General features: G+C 39.8%; 1 protein-coding gene across 2 annotated transcripts in view; it reads right to left on the reverse strand.

Moving 5' to 3' along the window:
- Positions 1-357: 357 nt before the first annotated feature.
- The window catches only part of LOC307263163 (interferon-induced very large GTPase 1-like), a 40,308-nt gene continuing 21,434 nt past the window's right edge, over positions 358-19,231 (reverse strand). The window contains exons 3-5 of one of the 2 annotated variants that reach the window (XM_080044236.1): positions 15,095-15,209; positions 7,590-7,627; positions 358-7,478 (exon numbers count right to left, since the gene is read on the reverse strand). In XM_080044236.1, the coding sequence (XP_079900362.1) occupies positions 2,787-7,478; positions 7,590-7,627; positions 15,095-15,125 (4,761 nt within the window). In that variant the 5' untranslated portion in view covers positions 15,126-15,209 and the 3' untranslated portion in view covers positions 358-2,786. Of the gene's footprint in view, positions 7,482-7,589; positions 7,628-15,094; positions 15,210-19,231 lie in introns of both variants that reach the window. The other variant, XM_080044235.1, reaches the window with a different exon arrangement.

The following is a 19,231-nucleotide window of genomic DNA, read 5'->3' on the forward strand; positions in this document are numbered from 1 at the left end:
TAGACTACTGCACGGTAGAAATTTCTGGTTACTAATGTGGGGGGGAAGCATCGGAAGCATGGACATATAAAGAAAATATGGGGATGTGGCTGTGCAGTTTATGACGTCATAAACCGCGAGAATTATGAACGGAGTATATTGGGGGGAGGGGTGGGGGTTTCAGAAAGGGGGCGAGTGAGAAAAGGAGATTGTTATTTTTTTTTATATTTTGGCAGTCTCTAGGCACACCGTGGCCCCATGGATATGTTAGAACACATTTAAAAAGTGCATTTAGCATAATATGTGACCTTTAAATTCCAGTTGACACAATGTTCCAATTCTCAGTAGATCTTTATTGTTTGCAAAGAAAAGCCTTAGTCAGCATCACACAGAGAGGACTGCAGATATAGCAGTTATAGAACTTAAAATTAATTAACTAGAAAACATAGTGTGCAGATTTTTTTCACTTAAGACATTATAGACTTATGGCGCTTTTCCACTGCGTGGTATCAGCTCAACTTGACTCAACTCGCATTTTTGACGTTTCCAACGCAAAAAAATGTTACCTGCCCCCCTGTAGCGGCTGTTTTTTTGGTATCGCCTCCCTCTAGGTTCCAAGCGAGTTGTGCCGATGCCATAAGGTGACGTCGGCAGACTGCCGGCTTCATTCTGTTGTATATTCTCCCTAACTCTCCGGGACTTTTTGAGTGTATTTTGTCTCACCACGTGCAGCCTTCTCTGGCTCTCTTTCATTTGATTTGCATCACAGATCCGAAAAAACTTAATGAAATGTCCATATATAATGGGGGCGGGACCTGATAAGCCTTTGGCTTCTTCTGTCACCCTTCGGACAAAACAAAGTAAGATGTATGAAGATATGAAAGAGAAAATTGTGTATTGTGTGGAATTGTCCGAAAGAATAATAAATAAATAAATATATTAGCTAAGTTCACCCAGTTGTGTTGGTTGTTGGGGATGTTACTTTAAACATACGGTACACGACACGAGAGGAGACATGTAGGGCAGCTAGCAGATAGCAGTAAACCAGCAGGGACAGAAATGATAGCGAGCAAATACATTACAAGCCTGCAGTGATTACCTCAATAAAATATTCAGGCTGAGACAAGGCTGGCATTTGAAAACACGTATCCTAAAACAAGCACTAATCAGTCAACTTTATGATGCCTGTGTTTACGTGCAAAGGGATGTAGGTGACGGATCCCTACAGCTGACTGAGTGGCAGAGTCACACATCGGGACACCAATCCTCCCTTTTAATGGCCCATCGCAATATTCTTCTACTTCTTTTAGCAAACAGATACAAGGGGGGGATTTCTTAAACATTTTCCATCTGTATTTTTGGCGGTTGGTTGGCTACTTGGCTACGGAGTCGGCTTTCTGTCACTTTGTAAGACGACCCCGCCCACGTTCAGGAGGTACTATTTGCGGTGGAAAACGACCCATGCTGCTACCAAACCAAGTTGAGTTGAGTCGAGTTGAGTCGAGTAGAGCTACATGTGCGGTGGAAAAGCGCCATTAGACAACCTTGCTCCGTTATCACATCCTTACTATTCAGGCCTTATCTTATAACACCTTGACTGTCTACCATCTGCATTATACACACACACAGGAGGAGGTCAAACTCTTTTATAATGAGTTCATTGTATTCTGTTTCACAACAACATATGACCATATTAAAAATACACATGATTATGCCAATGATATCATTTAATTCGCAAAACAAAGTAAGAAGAAAATATGCAGATGAAAATGTCTCAAATGATTTTCAGATGAGTTGGACAACAGATATAGCAAAAACATTAGCCAAAACACAATAATTCCTTACTTTAACATGAACGTTCAACTTCTCACAACTCTTTCCTTTTTTGTAGAACTCAGCAAGTCTCATATACAAGTTTCATTCATTTTTGTAATCAACAACTTTTCATTAATTCAAACTCAAAACATCTACAATGACTCATAATATCTATCGGTACACAAATTCTTTCAAAACCCTTAAAAAACAGTTAACAAATAATACAATTAGAGATGTACTTAAGTGGAACTTTTAGCAAAAGTATGTACAATATTTGATTTCTCTTTAAACTTAACCAACTGTGAGGAAAAACTTCATTTCTATTTTTAATGTATATCATTGGAAGAAAACAGATATACTCCCCTTAACTAACAAGGCACAGCTGGATCAACTTTTTATTTAAGCATACAAATTAAAACAGTTATTTTCATATAGAAGTAAAAAGGTAAATAAATTAAAATTATAGCCCGCTCCCTTAATTTTAGAGGAATGAGAATATGTCCATACTATTTAAAACTTTGAACTGTGTATTCCTTTTGTTTGATTAATTCTCCCTATACGTTTTAGTTAACAAATTGCATCGTCATCATAACATGAAAAAATGCAAACGTTTAATTCTGTCTCATAACTTTTATAATGATCCTTTAAAAGCTGAAAACTATTTTCTGGAGTTCTGCTTTGCTAATGTTAATTTGCAACTATCCTTACTACTTAATGTATTAATGCAGTTTAATTCTCTTTTAAAATTAAAGGAATTAAAATAAAACATTTTGATCAGATAAAAAGAAAAAGGTGCTTCCTTGGTCATTTTGAAAACTCTTAATCTATGATACTGCTATTGTGTCACTCATTTAATAAAATAAAAAACTAAATTTGTTATGAACAGTTAAAGGATCGTTGAGCTTCTGTCATTTAATATAGAGATCAATTGTTTGCTAGTCAATTCATTTTGCGCAAGTATCATGATTTTACTCGGAGGTTATAGTTTTGGCTCACTTGAACATTACATCCAGGCTTTTTATAGCCTCTCCTTTACTGTGTGTTCTCCACCCACGGGGAATTTCACCATCGGCCTTGAATTTGTTCCTGTAGTGCTCTTCCAGTTCCTTTTCAAATCGACACACAAACCATTTCCAATACGGCAGCTCAGAATTATCAGGGGTAATGCTCCAGTTAACATATCTTGGGCCAGCAAATCGGTACATTTTAAAGGGAATCATCAACTGTGGTCTGTCTTCTGGGAAAAAAAATCCATCACTTGCAACCTCTGTTGTGCAGAAATAAATCGACATCATGTCTCCGTATTTGAAGTGAAATCCCCCGACAGCAGCAGGTCGATGAAAAGGCACGCTGTGATCATAAGGGAAGTGGTCTTCCAGGGTGTTGGTACAAACAGCTGCACAGAATGGACACTTTACCCAGCAGCAGTTACACAGCTGATCAATGAGGATTTCATCAGGCTGCTGCTTGAATTCCTTGATCTTCTCCAATGACAGGCTGTTCATCTCCTCTATGACGGAAACAAGGCCGTTCTTGATCTCTTCTTTAAGAAAGTCAAAGTTGTTTATGTCATGGAAGTTTTGACAAGAAATGGTGAAGGTTAGCTGATCTTTGGAACTGGAAAATTCATCCACCCACATGTTTATGTTCCCATTCCGAGTTTTGACTTGATCTGTTGCAGTGACTAAAGCATCACTCAAATGGTTGTTGATTTCTTCAACATTTCTCTTGAGTATATTGCGTGCTTTATCTCTTTGTTTTGTGAAAATGAATTTTTCAACTTCTTCCTTTATAAAACTCTCTACTTGCTTCCTTGGCTGTAGGATGTAGGTGATAAAACCATCAAAGTCCTCTTTCTCTGCGAGTGATCTCAACACATGTTTCTCCAAGTTCAGCCTGTTCCCACTGAATGCTGGGACATTGCGCCTCATTTCTCTAGCGAGATCAATGGCAGTCTTGTTCTGGACAGCCTCAACAACGGAGCTCTTAAGTTTTTCACAGATCAGTTTTCCAAGCACGATAGCAGATGAGCTTCCTTCGCAGAAGCTTCTGAAAATGTCGTAATATCGATCTTTGTTGCTCTCTAAATAAGTGAGCACATCGTTGTTATTTTGGAATTCCTTGTGGGTCTTTGAAAGCCAACCTTCTGCTTTGTCAAATACGTACAGAACGAGATCAACCATAAACTCCTTCTTCAGAGAGTGTTTCCTCGCTGACTCAAATTCTGTCACTTTTTTTTTAACATGTTTGGCCACTTCTTGCAAGTAAGTTGGATTGTAGCCATTTGTAGCTACAGGTTTCTTTTTGATTGCATCAAGGGACTGTTTTTCAACATCTTGAATGAGGGATCTGATCAGTCTCTGTTCTTTCTGAAAAGGCGGCTCCAAGTTTATATAATGTTTTGCTGCATTGACAAAGGTAGAATCTTTTCCTTGGACTACATAACAGCTGTAATCTCTAACCGCTGATATTGTTTTGTATTTGCCGCTGCTTTTGGATTCATTGATGAGAGACCATTCATAACCAATATCTCGAAGGATGGTTATTTGGTCTTGTTCCAGGTTGATGTCCTCAATGGGTTTTGTATCTGCCGTTAATTCTTTTACCCAATGACTCCAAACAGAGTCAAACTCCTTTTTAAGTTTCTCTTCGTCTTTTGCTTGGTCTTTTAACTTATGAGCCAGATCTTTGCTCTGTTGTAGCAGGTTGTTCTCAAACTCTGTCTTCTTATCATTTAGCTTTCTACAAGCGTTTTTCTGCTGAATAACTTCATCCAGTTTTCTTTTGACTTCTTTCACTTGTTCATCATGAAACGTGTTTAATTTGCATTCAAATAGGCCTCGCCACTGAACCAACATTTCTTTGTCGTTTTCATCCTCAAAGTGAGTTTTCATCTCTTTTTGGATGTCTCCAAAGGTCTTTTTAATTTCCTCATAAAGGTGGCTAAGCTCAACCTTGTCAAGTTTTTCATTTTTAATTCTTGTACAAAGATTGTTCTCAATAGTCAACATGTTGCTTCTCAGGTCCCATGTCCAGTTCCCATACTGGACCTCAAGTTTTCTGTACACTGCAATTTCAAGAGTGTTTTTGAAACTGAAAACAAAGTTTTCATTCATCAGGGCATTCCACAGGTCCACAATGTTGCTCTTGAACTGTGAGAGAGGAATCCCTGCAGCTGTTTGGGCTTTAGAGAGGATGAGTTTCTTCAGTTCTTGAATGCTCTCACTGTAACCTGGATTTGGAGGAGCCATGGGTGGATTTCCCTCCCAGAGTTGGGCAAAATATTTCACATCTTTTTGCACATCAAATTCAATTACATCATTGAAGCACTTGGCATCACAATCCTCCTCTTTTGCGGCAAGTAGGGCCATTTGATCCAGTTTTTCTTGCAGGTGTCTCTTTCCATCCATGTTCTTCTCTGTAGCTGACATATCTGAAACGTTCTGGTGAACAAACAAACAACTTGGAGAAAATTTAACTTTCTTCATCCTCATGAAAGCCTGAACAACAATCTGCAGAACTTCTTGCATCTCAGATGGATTCTCTCCAAAGATGTTGATCAATGTCATGTTCCCAAGACCAACAACAAATGTTGCCAGCTCATTGTCGTGGTGAAGAGTGGTGTTACCTGCCAACTCAGGAGCACGCAGGCCTTCAGTGTCCACCACCAGAATGTAGTCAAACTTAAAGTCTTTCCTGATCTCCTTTGACACTTTGACCAGCTGCATGAAAGCACCTTTGGTGCACCTGCCAGCACTCACTGCAAACTGTAAACCAAACATCGCATTCAGCATCGTTGATTTTCCACTGCTTTGTACGCCTAAAACTGACAAAACAAAAACTTTCTGGTCGCCCACTTTCTTAATGACTTCATCTAAAAGACTAGATATCCATGTTAAAGGAACATGACCTGCATCTCCATCCATCAGCTCCATCGGGTGTCCTGATAGCATCAGTTCTGCAGCCATCTCGGGGTATTTAGACCAGTCAGTCTTTACCGGTTTAGTTGGTTCATTCAGAGATTCATGAGCCTCATAGATCTGTCCCATTTCTCTGAAGATGTGCTCCAAGCCAAAAGTTGCTGACTGTAGGTTTTTTGATATTGTATCAAGCTCTGTTTGCTTGATATTTAGATCATCAGATGTGTTATTCTCCTTCTCCTTCTCCTTCAAAACCAAAACTTCAGACCACTTTTTATCATACTCATGGAGAATGTCAGAGATATTGTCTGTGGAGTGGGCATCTATGAAGATCTGAGTCCATTTCAAGAAATACACCCTGTCTGCTGATGGCAATGAGGAGAGGCTTTCAATGAACAACTTCATGAACTCATTAGAAGCTTTGCATTGTTTTTGCCTTATACCTTTCTGTTCCTCTTTCTTTTCATCTTTGTTATGTTCAATTCTTCCTTTGAGGTGATGCAGTTCTTTGTTTATTTTGCACCAATCATGCCAGAGTTGACCTTGACAAGGTAGAAAATGTTCTTTGATCTTTGAAAAGTCCATCCCTTGAAGCAATTTCCTTGCATCAGATTTACCATTTTGACAGACAGTGTCGTTTTCATCCACTGTAATTCCAGGTACCTCAGCCATGGTTTCAAGCTTGAAGGCTGTATGTGGTCCAGTCAAGAGGTTTCCGATGATTCCTTTCAGTTGTTCAGAAACACCTGCCTGGCTTTTGTCTTTCAGACCCATTTTGTATTTTCCCTCTTTAATTTGAACTGCATCAGAGTCATTGTCAGCAATGAGAATAATGAGAGGCTTTGGAGACTTCATAAGGGCTGCGATAACTGTTGTACTTTTATGGGTTTTAACCAGATTTTGAACAAGAACAACATTCACTGAAGCTTTTTCAGTCATTATTTCTCGCTGTTTTTCAATCAACAGAGCATCACCATGAAGATTACCGAAGGCAATGCAGTCTGTGAAGGCATCATGAGGTTTTCCAGAAGGGCAATACCAGGCAATCTCTGCCACTCCATCCATAAGATGGCGGGACTTGGTGCTACCTGGGCAGTTTCTGTGGAAGAAGGTGCTGTGACGGTCATTGATCAAAGTGTTCATCAGCTGAGATTTAGACAGTGATACTGGACCCAGGCGGAAAAATGACACCATGGGTGTCTCAGCTGTGCAGATGGGCATACTCTTCATTGTAACAATGTTTGATTTATCTTTGAGTTTTTCAGTTATCTTCAATGTTTTTATTATTTGTCTGAATGTCCACAGAGGACATTGAATATCCATGGTGACAGGGTCAGGGACAAGCAGAGGTAAGGCGTACTGACATTGTGAAAGCTTTGTAATCATGTTCTGTTTAAAAAAGCTGTCTGAGCAATGAAACACTGCCATTTGAACATCCATTGGATGCACATGAGTCGGTTGAGATTGAACCGAGTCTTCACCAGAGCTAAAGAGTGCGTCAAAGTCATTGTCAAACACTGGATCTGGCTTTGACTGGCCCACATCAGGACTGTCTTGTCTTACAGGAATATATCTGGCTGTATAGTCTAACATCATCAACCTCTGAAGAAAAGTATGAGCAAGATCTTCGTCAGATGTTTCATTTTCCTGTTTCACAGGTGGACCTATTTTAAGAAAATCTGCTGTTGAGAACTTCTGTTGAAGTTTCTCCTGAAGGTGAAGTCTGCCAAGCAGTGTTCTGGTTTCTTCAGTAATCTCCAGTGACTGCTGTAAATAACCATTTAATACGTTAAGAAATAATAATGATAAAGTCATACTACGGGATCTAAAGTAAATTGTCTTAAAGATCTTGTGACTTAAATTCGAGTTTCTTACCTCATCCTTGTTTTTACTAATCTCCACATGGAAGGCACCTGCAGTAGAAGAACAACATCACAATAGGGTCAGAGCAATATGCCAATCAACCTGTATATATCCCTAAAAGTATTGGAACAGTAAGGCCAATTCCTTTATTTTTGCTGTAGACTGGAAATATTTGGGTTTGACACCAAAAGATGAATAAGAGATCAACATTTCAGCTTTTATTTCCAGAGCCCTGTTTCAGGTAGCTGGTTTTGAGGCAACCCAGAGTTTGTTCGCTCTGAGTTAGTTGAAACTCTCGGTTTTCCGTTTCAGGTAGCAGGTTCAGCGCAACCGAGAGTCAGTTACTGCGGCAACATACGCCGTGGGTCTAACCTGCTCGGGAGGTGGTTAGAGCTATCCTGAGTTTGTTACGCTGCAGCTCCGACTGAAGAAAGAGTCACTGTTACAACGCGTCCCTGTACAGTTTAAAGCAAAATCAATCCATAGAAATCTCCATCGGGATGTTTTTATCATGTACTGATGATTTTACGTTTGATCGATCATTTATCTGATCAGTAGCCTTGTTCTCAGCCCTCGTTCCTTCATATGGTGGCCACCTTACACATCGTGAACATGTTCTAAATTCAGATTAATAAACCTATTTGTATTGTATGTAGGCCTATATCATTCTTCTTTTTATTAATAGGGATTTTTTAACATCTGTGCCACTGAACAGATTTATGTCAGGATGAAATGTAATTCTGCGGCTGGGGCTGCACACGATCGTTACTGTTCACTTGTGTCATCCCAAAGTCACAGACGAGCCTCGTTAAATAGCCGTATATGAATATAGAAATAATATAATAATTTAAAAGGGGCTGGCCCGAATTATTCGAATATTCAAATACTCGTTCGGAAAATTAGTATTCGGAGCTTAAATTAGTATTCGGAGCTTCGTTTTTTTTTTTTTTTTTTCCAAAATTTTTTTTTGCAAGAAGCTAGTACTGCAATATAATGTCATCAAATGATTTTATATTTGGATATAAAAGTTAGTAATATTGTAGTGGTAGTAGTAGTATTGCTCATTTTAACCTGCAATTTTTATTCTATTAGCTTCTTTTATTCGCTTTTAAATGTTTTATAATGTGTTTTATGTATTCTAATCTTGCCCATGTAAAGCACTTTGAGTGGCCTTGTGTCTGAATTGTGCTATATAAATAAACTTGCCTTGCCTGGGGGTAGTGGGTAGGGAGCTCGCCTCTGGTGTGCAGGGTCGGAGGTTCGATCCCCCGTCTCCCCGCCACATGTCGAAGTGTCCCTGGGCAAGACACTGAACCCCGAATTGCTCCCGATAGTTAGCTTAGTTAGCTTAGCACCCTAGTGCTAAGCCTACCCTGCGTGGTAGCTGCTGCTATCGGTGTATGAATGTGTGTGTGACTGGGTGAATGTGTACAAAAAAAAAAACAATGTAAAGCGCTCTGAGTCTGTGAATAACGGAGATATAGCGCTATACAAGTCCATTTACCATTTACCATCATTTAGGAGGATATTACATCACTAAGTGTCATAGCGCATCCATTACTTCACCTTCGTGCACGTAAATCTTCAACAAAATATGCAGATACTGTCAAAATCGGTTCCAGGGAGTATATAGGGATTATTAACGTTTTTTTTTTTTTTTTTAATAATTTTTAATTTTTTAAATTTTTTTTATGTTTTTGATGGTGTGTTTTTCTGGAACGACTATTCGAATATTCGCTCGGAAAAACCAACGAATATTCGAAGCCTGAAAAATGGCATTCGGGCCAGCCCTAAATTTAAACTGTGATCACTAGAGGACAAGGAATCTGGTAATACATCAATCAGGCTCTACAATGGAAACTGTCATCTAACGTGTCTGACGTTTATGTCTTTCACTCCTCATTTAAAAGAAGCGACAGTCTGTTTACTGCACAGTAGGCTATTAGGCTATAGCTTGCCTACATAATACAGCAAATATAAAACACTGTCAGCATGATAGTGTTTTATATTCGCTGTATTATGTGTCAGCAATGCTGTGCGGCGCATGCTTACACTTTTGCTGCTGCTGATATGCGTAACTTAATTCTTAAAATAAACTTGCTTCTCATACGGAAGCGTAGGCCTAATGATTCTATTGACAAAAAATGTTCCCCCCGTTGTTTTTCTGAATGGCCGAGGTGATTAGATCAGAGTTATGAGATAATATCCCCGTTAATTCTTCTCCATACCATACACTCATTCGTCACTTCGTTCGGAGCGGAGAAGTTTTTTTTCTTTTTTTTGAGAAGTGGAGAAGTGGGAGGATCAAGCATTTGTTTCTTCTGTTTCCATGGTGAATCATGTTATCAGCGATACATTGACGATGGCTTTTACGCACGCGATCAACCCAGAGTGAACACGCTCAGAGTTGATTGACCCAAAGCTGATCCACTGTTCTGAAACCGATAACCCAGAGTTTCTCATCAACCCTGCGCTCTGAGTTTACCAACTCAGAGCGCAGGATTAAACCAAGAGTTTGTAAAACCAGCTACCTGAAACAGGGCTCTGGTATTTACATCTGGATATGGTAAACAACTTAGAAAATAGCATTATTTGTTAAGGAACACCACATTTTTAGGTGAGCAAAAGATTTGGAACAGATAGACTTAAAATAAATTAAAGTGAACAAGACTTAATATTTTGTTGCAAATCCTTTGCTTGCAATAACTGCATCAAGCCTGTGAGCCACTGACATCACCAAACTTTTGCATTCTAGTTTTGTGATGACTTTCACTGCAGCCTCTTTCAGTTGTTGTTTATTTTGGGGGGTTACTATCTTCAGTCTCCTCTTTAGCAGGTAACATTCATGCTCTATAAGGTTTAAGTCTGGAGATTGACTTGGCCAGTTTAAAACTTTCCACTTCTTGCCCCTGATGAACTCCTTTGTTGTTTTTGGAGTGTGTTTTGGGTCATTCTCTTGCTGCATGATGAATAATCCTCCAATAAGTTTGGTTGCATCTTTCTTTTAAGAGAACCTATTGTGCTATTTTTCAGTCTGACTTTGGTACTGCAGTTTAGCCTCTCTGCAAAAACGCTCTGTCCCTCTGCACTCTGTTTGAACCTCGCGAATCAGAGCAGGCCTGTAACTCCATGGCAACATGCACGCCCCCTAGTTTCACGTTACACTGAGCAGATTGCAGTGTGACCGGAGAGAGGGGGACAGGGACATGTCTGAGCGTGCAGCAGCATGACCATACATGGAAAATCCGCTTTGTGTAACGTCACGCAAATCATGGAAACTAGACAATAGGATGCCATGATTGTTGAGGCTGTGCACAGCTAACTGCAGCCACCCCGAACATTAAGCAGGGAATTGTCTAAAATGCATGTACGTCCTTATCTGACACTTTGGTATCATTTAGCATGACTGTATAACATTATAACAGCATTTAGGTCAGAAAAGATGAAAAAGCATAATAGGTTCTCTTTAAATTGGCAGACAAAATGTTTCTGTAGACTTCTGAGTTAATTTTGCTGTTGCCATCATGTGTAACATCATCAATGAAGATTAATGAGCTTGTCCCAGAAGAAGCCATCCAAGCAGCCCAAGCCATGACATGGCCTCCACCGTGTTTCACAGATGCGCTTGTGTGTTTGGGATTATGAGCAGATCCTTTCTTTCTCCAAACTTTAGCCTTTCAATCACTTAGGTTAATCTTTGTCTCATCAGTCCATGAAACTTTGTCCCAGAATTTTTGAAGCTCATCTCTGTGCTTTTTGGCAAAATGGTTTGCATCTTCTGGTGTAACATGCTGTAACTGATGGGAGGATGGCCTATAGCAGGGGTGGCCAACCTGCGGCTCGCGAGCCGCATGCGGCTCTTTGCCTTGCTTCGTGCGGCTCTTCAGTTCATATCAAATTTTGTGATTATAATTTTATTTTTTTCTATACTTTTTTTTTGTGTGGGCCTATGTGTGTGCATGTTCGCAGACGTTTCATGCGGCTCTTACGTTCGTTTTACATGTTGTTTATTATTTAATTTTTTATTTTGTTAATGTGTATGTGTATGCCTGTTTGCAAATGTTTAATTGAGGACGCAACATAACGTTCGCAAACGTTTGGTGTGGACGCAACCTAAAACTGCCCGCTCAGCTTGGAGGGAGGTTTTCCGTGAGTAAACAATTTGTGTCAAGTTCGCTCCGAAACAGAGTGGGAGAGTTTATATTTTTTGTTGAACGTTATGCCAAGCCATTCTGCCTTATATGCCAGGTGTCATTTGCGCATTTCAAGGCTTCAAATCTTCAGCGCCACTTCAGCTCACTCCATGCTAAAGTCCCACTAAGCAACATGCATAGTAAGAGAAAAACGCTATTGTAAATTGTTATATTTTTGTTTGTGGACTTGGTTGAACTGAGAGTTTGTGTGTGAGGCAGTGCACACAATGTTCATTGTTGAAAATGACTGGCCTGTCGTCTTAGTACTGTAGGAGTCCAGTTCTGTCATTATCACAGGGGCGGCCTTAACGATCTGGGGGCCCGTTTCAAGTCCTAGTGTGGGGCCCCCCTTTTTTTTTTTTTTTTTTAATAAATAATGCGAAAATTAAAAAGATTGTGGAATCCAGTTGGTTCTTCAACGGATTATGAGATAATAGGCCCCTGGACCAAGACTCTCAAAGGGCCCCCCCACTCCTACCTATCCAGTCAGTTACACTGACTTTTCCGCACAGATACATACAATTATTGGCAAAAAACATATTAAGAAAGTCAGTGTTTCCCAGATGATTTTGGGACACTGTGGGAGGGACCCTGGTCCTTGTTGGGGGGTCAGGGGGCATTGCACACTGGAAGAAAATGTGTACTGTTTTAAAGTAAAATGCATCAATCTGATGCACTTAGAGAGGAAAATTTAGAGGCTAAATCAAATCTTGAGCTGCAGAAGGAACATTATTTTTCTGATTTTTCTTAAGCAGGCAGCATCCTTTACTCTGCAACTGCAAACACAGTAGATTGGTCTGTAGACCCATGTTATATGATGGAGAGACCCATTTCAACAGATAAAGGATGGATAGCTACTTTTTATGAACAGTATAGAATTTACACATAGAAAGTTTATTCCTGTATGTGTGGGGGCCTTAGAGGCCCCTCATGAAGCCCCTAAGACAGAGCTAATAATGCTGTTGCTTTACAATTGCTTTTGTATTTCTCCCCTAGTTGAGGGGCCCATGATGATTTATTTTCTTATATTTAGGCTATTCCTTTTTGGAACCTTTTATTGACATGAGTGACTGAGCTCTTTGACTATAAGACATGTAAAGTTATCAGTACCTTAGCTTAGGGCCCCCTTGAGCCCTTGTGCCCCTGGGCCTGGTAGCATGCACAAGCATTATTTATTTAAAAAATAATAATAATACAAAATTCAACTGAAACGGGTGAAACATAGTTAAGGCCGTTACTGCATTATCATTTTGGTTGTGACATTTACAGTAAATCTGACTGAGCAGAGGTCTGTGTGTGTGTGTGTGTGTGTCAAACTGAGCCCAAGGATAGGAGGGTTAACTGAGGCCCTTTAAAGGTGCAGTGTGTAATGTGACATCATCAAGAAAGTTCTACAAAAATTTTGGGGCGACTGTGGCTCAGTTGGTAGAGCAGGTCGGCTGATGATCAAAGGGTTGGAGGTTCGATCCCCGCCCTGCCACCTATGTCATAGTTGTTGTGTCCTTGGGCAAGACACTTCACCCACCTTGCCTCGTGTGAATGTTGATAGTTAGCCTGCTATCGGTGTATGAATGTGTGTGTGAATGGTAACGTGGGAATGGGAACAGGTCTCCCTTGCAAAAGAGTCTTCGGTCTCAATGGGATTTACCTGTATAAATAAAGGTTAAAAGAAAATAGAATGCAACACTCCCTACGTAACCCCAACCCTTTCGAATAATAGCAGAAGCTACAGTGGCCTTCAAGAACAATTCTAAATTTTAAACAATGCACCTGATGACATTCCAACTATAACACTTTCAAGATGGCGGCACTAGGCCTTGGTCCAAAATATGCAGAAATATGGACATATATGAGACCCTTTATAAGGAAAAAATAATATAATTTTTTTCAGCTATTATGCACTAAATTAAATGTACTTATGGATATTATAATTACTTTCTACAAAATCTGCTAGGAAATAAAACCCAAAATTCTACACACTGCAGGTTTAAGGCAACAGGACCAGTAACAGTTCACCACAGCACAGAGGAGGAAGAGCCACCTGATACTAGCTGCATGTGTGGAAGACTGATGACTGAAGCCAAGCTGCTGAGTGTGTGTGTGTGTGTGTGTGTGTGTGTGTGTGTGTATGTGTGTGTGTGTGTGTGTGTGTGTGTGTGTGTGTGTGTGCGTGTATGAGGAAGGGATGGGGGAATGTTCATGTGTGTGTACGATGTGGCTCTTTGCAGTAACACAGTAAAAAATGTGGCTCTTAGTCTCTGACTGGTTGGCCACCCCTGGCCTAGAAGAAAGGTGGCCGACCAGTAACCATCAGGTCGCTGGTTCGATCCCCAGCACCGGACAGGAGGGTGTTAGTTGTAAAACTAGCAGAGGCTGGTATAACGTCTACGGTGCCCACCATCTCTACCATTGTGTCCTTGAGCAAGACACTTAACCCAAAAACTGCTGTACTATGGCTGACCCTGCGCTATGACCACCTCCGAAGTTTGGTCACTTGAGAGGGGATATGCGAAAAGACAAATTTCAATGTAACCATTGACTAATAAAGTAACTTAACTAACTTAACAGCAAAAATAACTCGGAAGTCTACAGAAACATTTTGTTTACCAATTCAAAGAAAGATGCAACCAAACTGATTGGAAGATCATTCATCATGAAGCAAGATAATGACCCAAAACACAATGCAAAAACAACAAAGGAGTTCATCACAGGCAAGAAGTGGAAAGTGTTAGACTGACCAAGTCAATATCCAAACTTAAACCCTATAGAGCATGCATTTTACCTGCTAAATAGGAGACTGAAGAGAGTAACCCCCCAAAATAAACAGCAACTGAAAGAGGCTGCGGTGAAAGCCTGGAAAAAAAACAGCATCACAAAAGAATAATGCAAAAGTTTGGTGATGTCAATGGCTCACAGGCTTGATGCAGTTATTGCAAGCAAAGAATTTGCAACAAAATATTAAGTCATATTCACTTTAATTTATTTTAAGTCTATCTGTTCTAATACTTTTGCTTGCATAAAAATGTGGTGTTCCTTTACAAAAAATGCTATCTTCTAACTTGTTTACCTTATCCAGATGTAAATACCTGGAAATAAAAGCTGAAATGTTGATCTCTTGTCTCATATTCATCTTTTGGTGTCAAACCCAAATGTTTCTAGTCTACAGCAAAAATAAAGGAATTGGCTCCACTGTTCCAATACTTTTCGGGGGGACTGTTATATATTTTTTATTTCTCAAAACATCAGAAATTGCATAGCCTAGTTAATTATCATTTTGACTGTTTCATGGTATTGTTTAATTACATAATTCAGCATAGCTGTTACCTTTGTTTTTGGTGGCAGATGGCACAGACATGATTTCAGACTCTCCTTCTATTGCTGTGCTGTCCTCATTCTTCTCTGAGTTTTCAACATCCTCAGGATCATTCACTGGATCATGCTAGGAAGGCAAAACATTTAATTTAAGATGTAGTTAACCAGGTTCCAACCACTGAGGTGAGGAACATGAAGATCTACAACACACAGTGTTACAAAAATTAATGACAATAACAAAACAAGCAAAGAAAACAATATGAACAAACTAAATGGAAGCAGGTTTGTATTTAGTTTAGTTAAGTGTATCTTATATCTGTAATTTTCCAATTTATAGACTATACACTTGGTCAAGCCTTTTCAGAAAAAAGGGGAAAAAAATCAATGAACATGAAATGAATGCTTCTAGCATTAGAAAAATCAAGAAAAAAAAACACAATATAACCAAGAAACAAGAAGGGCCGAGAAGGTGTAGGCTTTAGCCTTAGCTTATTACACCATCCGTTTTAACATTCATTATGTAGTCAGCTTCCTTTAAATTTTACAGATCAACGAAATAAGGTAACAGAAACCAAGCATATATCAGTGATTCTTGAGAAGTGGGACAAAACAGGGTGCAATGTTGAAAAAATACAAACCCTATGTTTAGACAAATTAAATTACATGTATGTATCCAACATACTGAGCTAAGGTTTGACACAACTTCTCAGCTTTTGTCCTTTATATCAAAATGGGCTTTTTACCTTGCCATTCCTTATTTTGTGTCCACACCGTCAGACACCAAAAAACACAAATTAATTTTCCCTCAATTTATGCTAGACCCATGAGATCGGGGCCGCCCATAAGGGGTAGAAAGTGGGAAGTAGAAACTTTCTAGGGCATAAAAAAAACATTTATATATTTTTTTTTGCAGATGACCTAACTTAGCCAACCTTTATTATGAACGCTATATTTGCAAGAGAACTTTCTATAATAAAAGAAAACATTTTATTCATTGTTACTTGGGTAAAATAAATCACATTTTATATTGAAAAACTAAAAATATCATGGGTCGTTTTTACCCCTCAAAAACGTTGCATGCAGCAGGTCAACCAAACAAGCGTTAACTATGTATTGATGATGAGCAAGCTAACCTAGCAAGCTCAGTGATGCCAGGACCTGGACATAAATTAGGGTACCAGAAAAAAAAGAAAAAAAAGAGTGAACTTTCATGGGCTTTAGACCCCCGGAAAATTCCTTAATATCAGTATTTCTGCCAGCAGAAGTGGATTTTCAATTCAGAGATACTGTGATATTTCATCAAGTTTTAAGGTGTCTTTGTGAGGGTGTTCTCCAAAATATTCTGTATATGTTATCTATTATTTTCTAAAGAAATTAGAAAATTACATATTTAGCCTTTAAACAAAGGTGGCAGATAGCTATACTGATGAGGAAAGCTTCTGGTCGCAGTGCTATCATGGTAAACCCCCCTTACAGCATTGGTGTGTCTAAAAGCTTACATTACAGTAAATGTTACAGTAAATGTGGCAAAAAGCAGGTGCAGAGATCTTGCAAGAGCAGAAAATTTCCGCTCGCGCACGCTCGCATCGTCGGTGTCTCTGCCCACTATTATTACCAGTAGCCCACCCTAATCTAACTGGCTAGAACCGGCCCTATGTACAGGTATGTGTTTATGTAGGAATAAGCGCATCATGCACATTGATACAAGTTCAGTATGAGTAAAGGGGGCCCAATGACTGGACCTTTTCACGGGCCCAGTCATTTGTCAGGGCAGGCTTGCATGAGATGCATAGTGATCACAAATATTCACCAAAACTGATAGACGCCACAAATTTTTTTTTTTAAATGTAGGGGAGAGTAGCCTAAGTTGTGCATTTTGGAAGTTACAAAACCCCTTGTTTCTAGAAAACCGTGGAAGAAATTGGAAATGTGACCACATATTTAAGAAGAGCCATCCATTTGACTCATCCTGTAAAGAAGGGAGACACAAGGAATAAGATATAAGCACATTTAAGCTCAAAAAACTGTGTTTTGCCTTTCAAAGTAAAATTTCCATGATCAAGGTTTTTTGATTATTGTGTCTGAACAATTATAGACACGTTTGAAAACATTTGACACATGTTGTAGTGCTTTGGTATGCTACACTTTGAGTCTATATAGGTAGCACGATGTCAGCCCTAAATTGCTGCATCATGCCTATTATCCAAAATTCTGGGGATGGGGTGATTTGTGCCAAAGGGCCTAGGTGAGTTATAAGTAAGTAAGTAAGTAAAATGTATTTATAAAAGCACATTTATGACAGTTTGCACTGTCCAAAGTGCTGTACATAGTGCATTCAGTAGGTAAACAATGAAGGTAAAATAACAATAACCAAAATAAAAGACGTAAAGCCCATACATCCACATAAACACAGATAGTAGTGCAGAGGTAAGATAGTTAATGGGGAGGAAACACCAGGGTGTACATATGGGTTTTGAGCCTTGATTTAAAGGCAGAAATGTAGGGGGAATCACATTTGTCAGGTGGCAGTTGGTTCCACAAGCACGGAGCAACTAGTGCAAAGTACATTTCTGAGAGTCGTGCCAGTGGCATGGCTGTATACGCTGGTCACCAAAAGAAAGTGATTGTCTACAGTAGCTCAGAAGAGAGTGACATCTCAATTCCACTTAACGACACCACTGATGAGAGTTCAGATGGCCAGAAAGATGATGATGGTGACTTTGTCATTGTGAGCTTTGCAGGCAAAACCACCTAGATCTGCTAGGCCTTGTTTAAGAAAATGTACCTTCAATCTTTGTCAACTATTTACTTTATTTACTTTAAATACACCTTAAATAAGTGATTGTCTAATGGATTTGTCTTGCATTACAGTTTTTGAGATATATATAAATTGGCACAATTCACCCCATCTTATTTTCTCCAAATGCACAAATCACCCCACAACGTGGGGTGATTTGTGCGACAAGACAACTTTTTTTCCGAAAGCTATATTTCTTAAACAGTTTATTCCAGATCCAAAGTTTGTATTGCCAGGGATGCACAACATCCTGAAATATATGTACATATTTGAGTTGGAGACATAACTGTCAAGGCCTCACTTTAAAATCACTTTGAGTAAAAAGTTGCACAACTTAGGCAACTCTCCCCTATATGAATATACACTCACCGGCCACTTTATTAGGTACAGTGGTTTAATTTCTTGTTAACACATATAACTTATCAGCCAATCACATGGCAGAAACTCTATGCATTTAGGCACAGAATGGGGAAGAAAGGGGTTTTAAGTGACTTGAAACATGGTGTTACGGCTCCCGCCTTGTTTTCTCCTCCCTCCTCTTGCCTCCTTCGTTCTCTCTCTCTCAGGTGTTCTGGGGCCTGATTGGGGCAGGTGCTCCCAATCATGCAGAGCTTAAAGGCGTGGCCTGGGCGGCTGGCTCTCCCTCTCTGCCTGCCTGACTGGAGGACGGTGTGCTGCTGACCTGCTGCTGGTTTCCTTAGTTTTGGTTGTTTAGTTAATGGGGGGCTGCTAGGTTGTGTTCTGTTTATTTTATCGTAGTTTTTAGAAGGGCAGGGGAATAGTTTATTTGGAGGAAGGCCTGGGCAATACTGTGGTCCAACTGTGGCTGCCCCAGGTCTTCCTCCCGTTTACCTCTTTTCTTTTGCAGCCTCCTTATTGAGTTGTTGTTGTGGGTTTGTTTTAAATAAAGCACATTATTACTTTGATTCATGGTTTCGTTTGGTTTACTTTAATGGTTACTGGCCGGCTGAACGAGCCTGGGATGGCCGGCCGTAACATATGGGGACTCGTGAATTTTGTTGCTGTTTGTTCTAAAGCGCGGTGGAGTTTGATCTGGAGGGTTAGTAGAGCACTTGAAACTCATTACGGAAAAGAAGCTGATTGGGAATCAGCTGTGTGTTTTGCTATGGTTCAGCAGGGAGTGTTGGTGGAGCGGGGCGCGGCTGCCTCTCCTATGTCTAAAGGGGCGGGCTTTAGCGAGCAGGTAAGGTTGAGTGAGATAGCGCTAGAAATGCGTAAATTAGAAATAAAAGAGAAAGAGCTTGAATTAAAAATTAAAGAGATGACTCGCCGTTTTGAGGTGGAGACGGTACGTTTAAATGAGCTGGAGATGAGCGCGGCTGTGCCACAGC

This window comes from Ammodytes marinus, assembly GCF_949987685.1.
Source record: "Ammodytes marinus genome assembly, chromosome: 16".
NCBI classification, from domain to species: domain Eukaryota; kingdom Metazoa; phylum Chordata; class Actinopteri; order Uranoscopiformes; family Ammodytidae; genus Ammodytes; species Ammodytes marinus.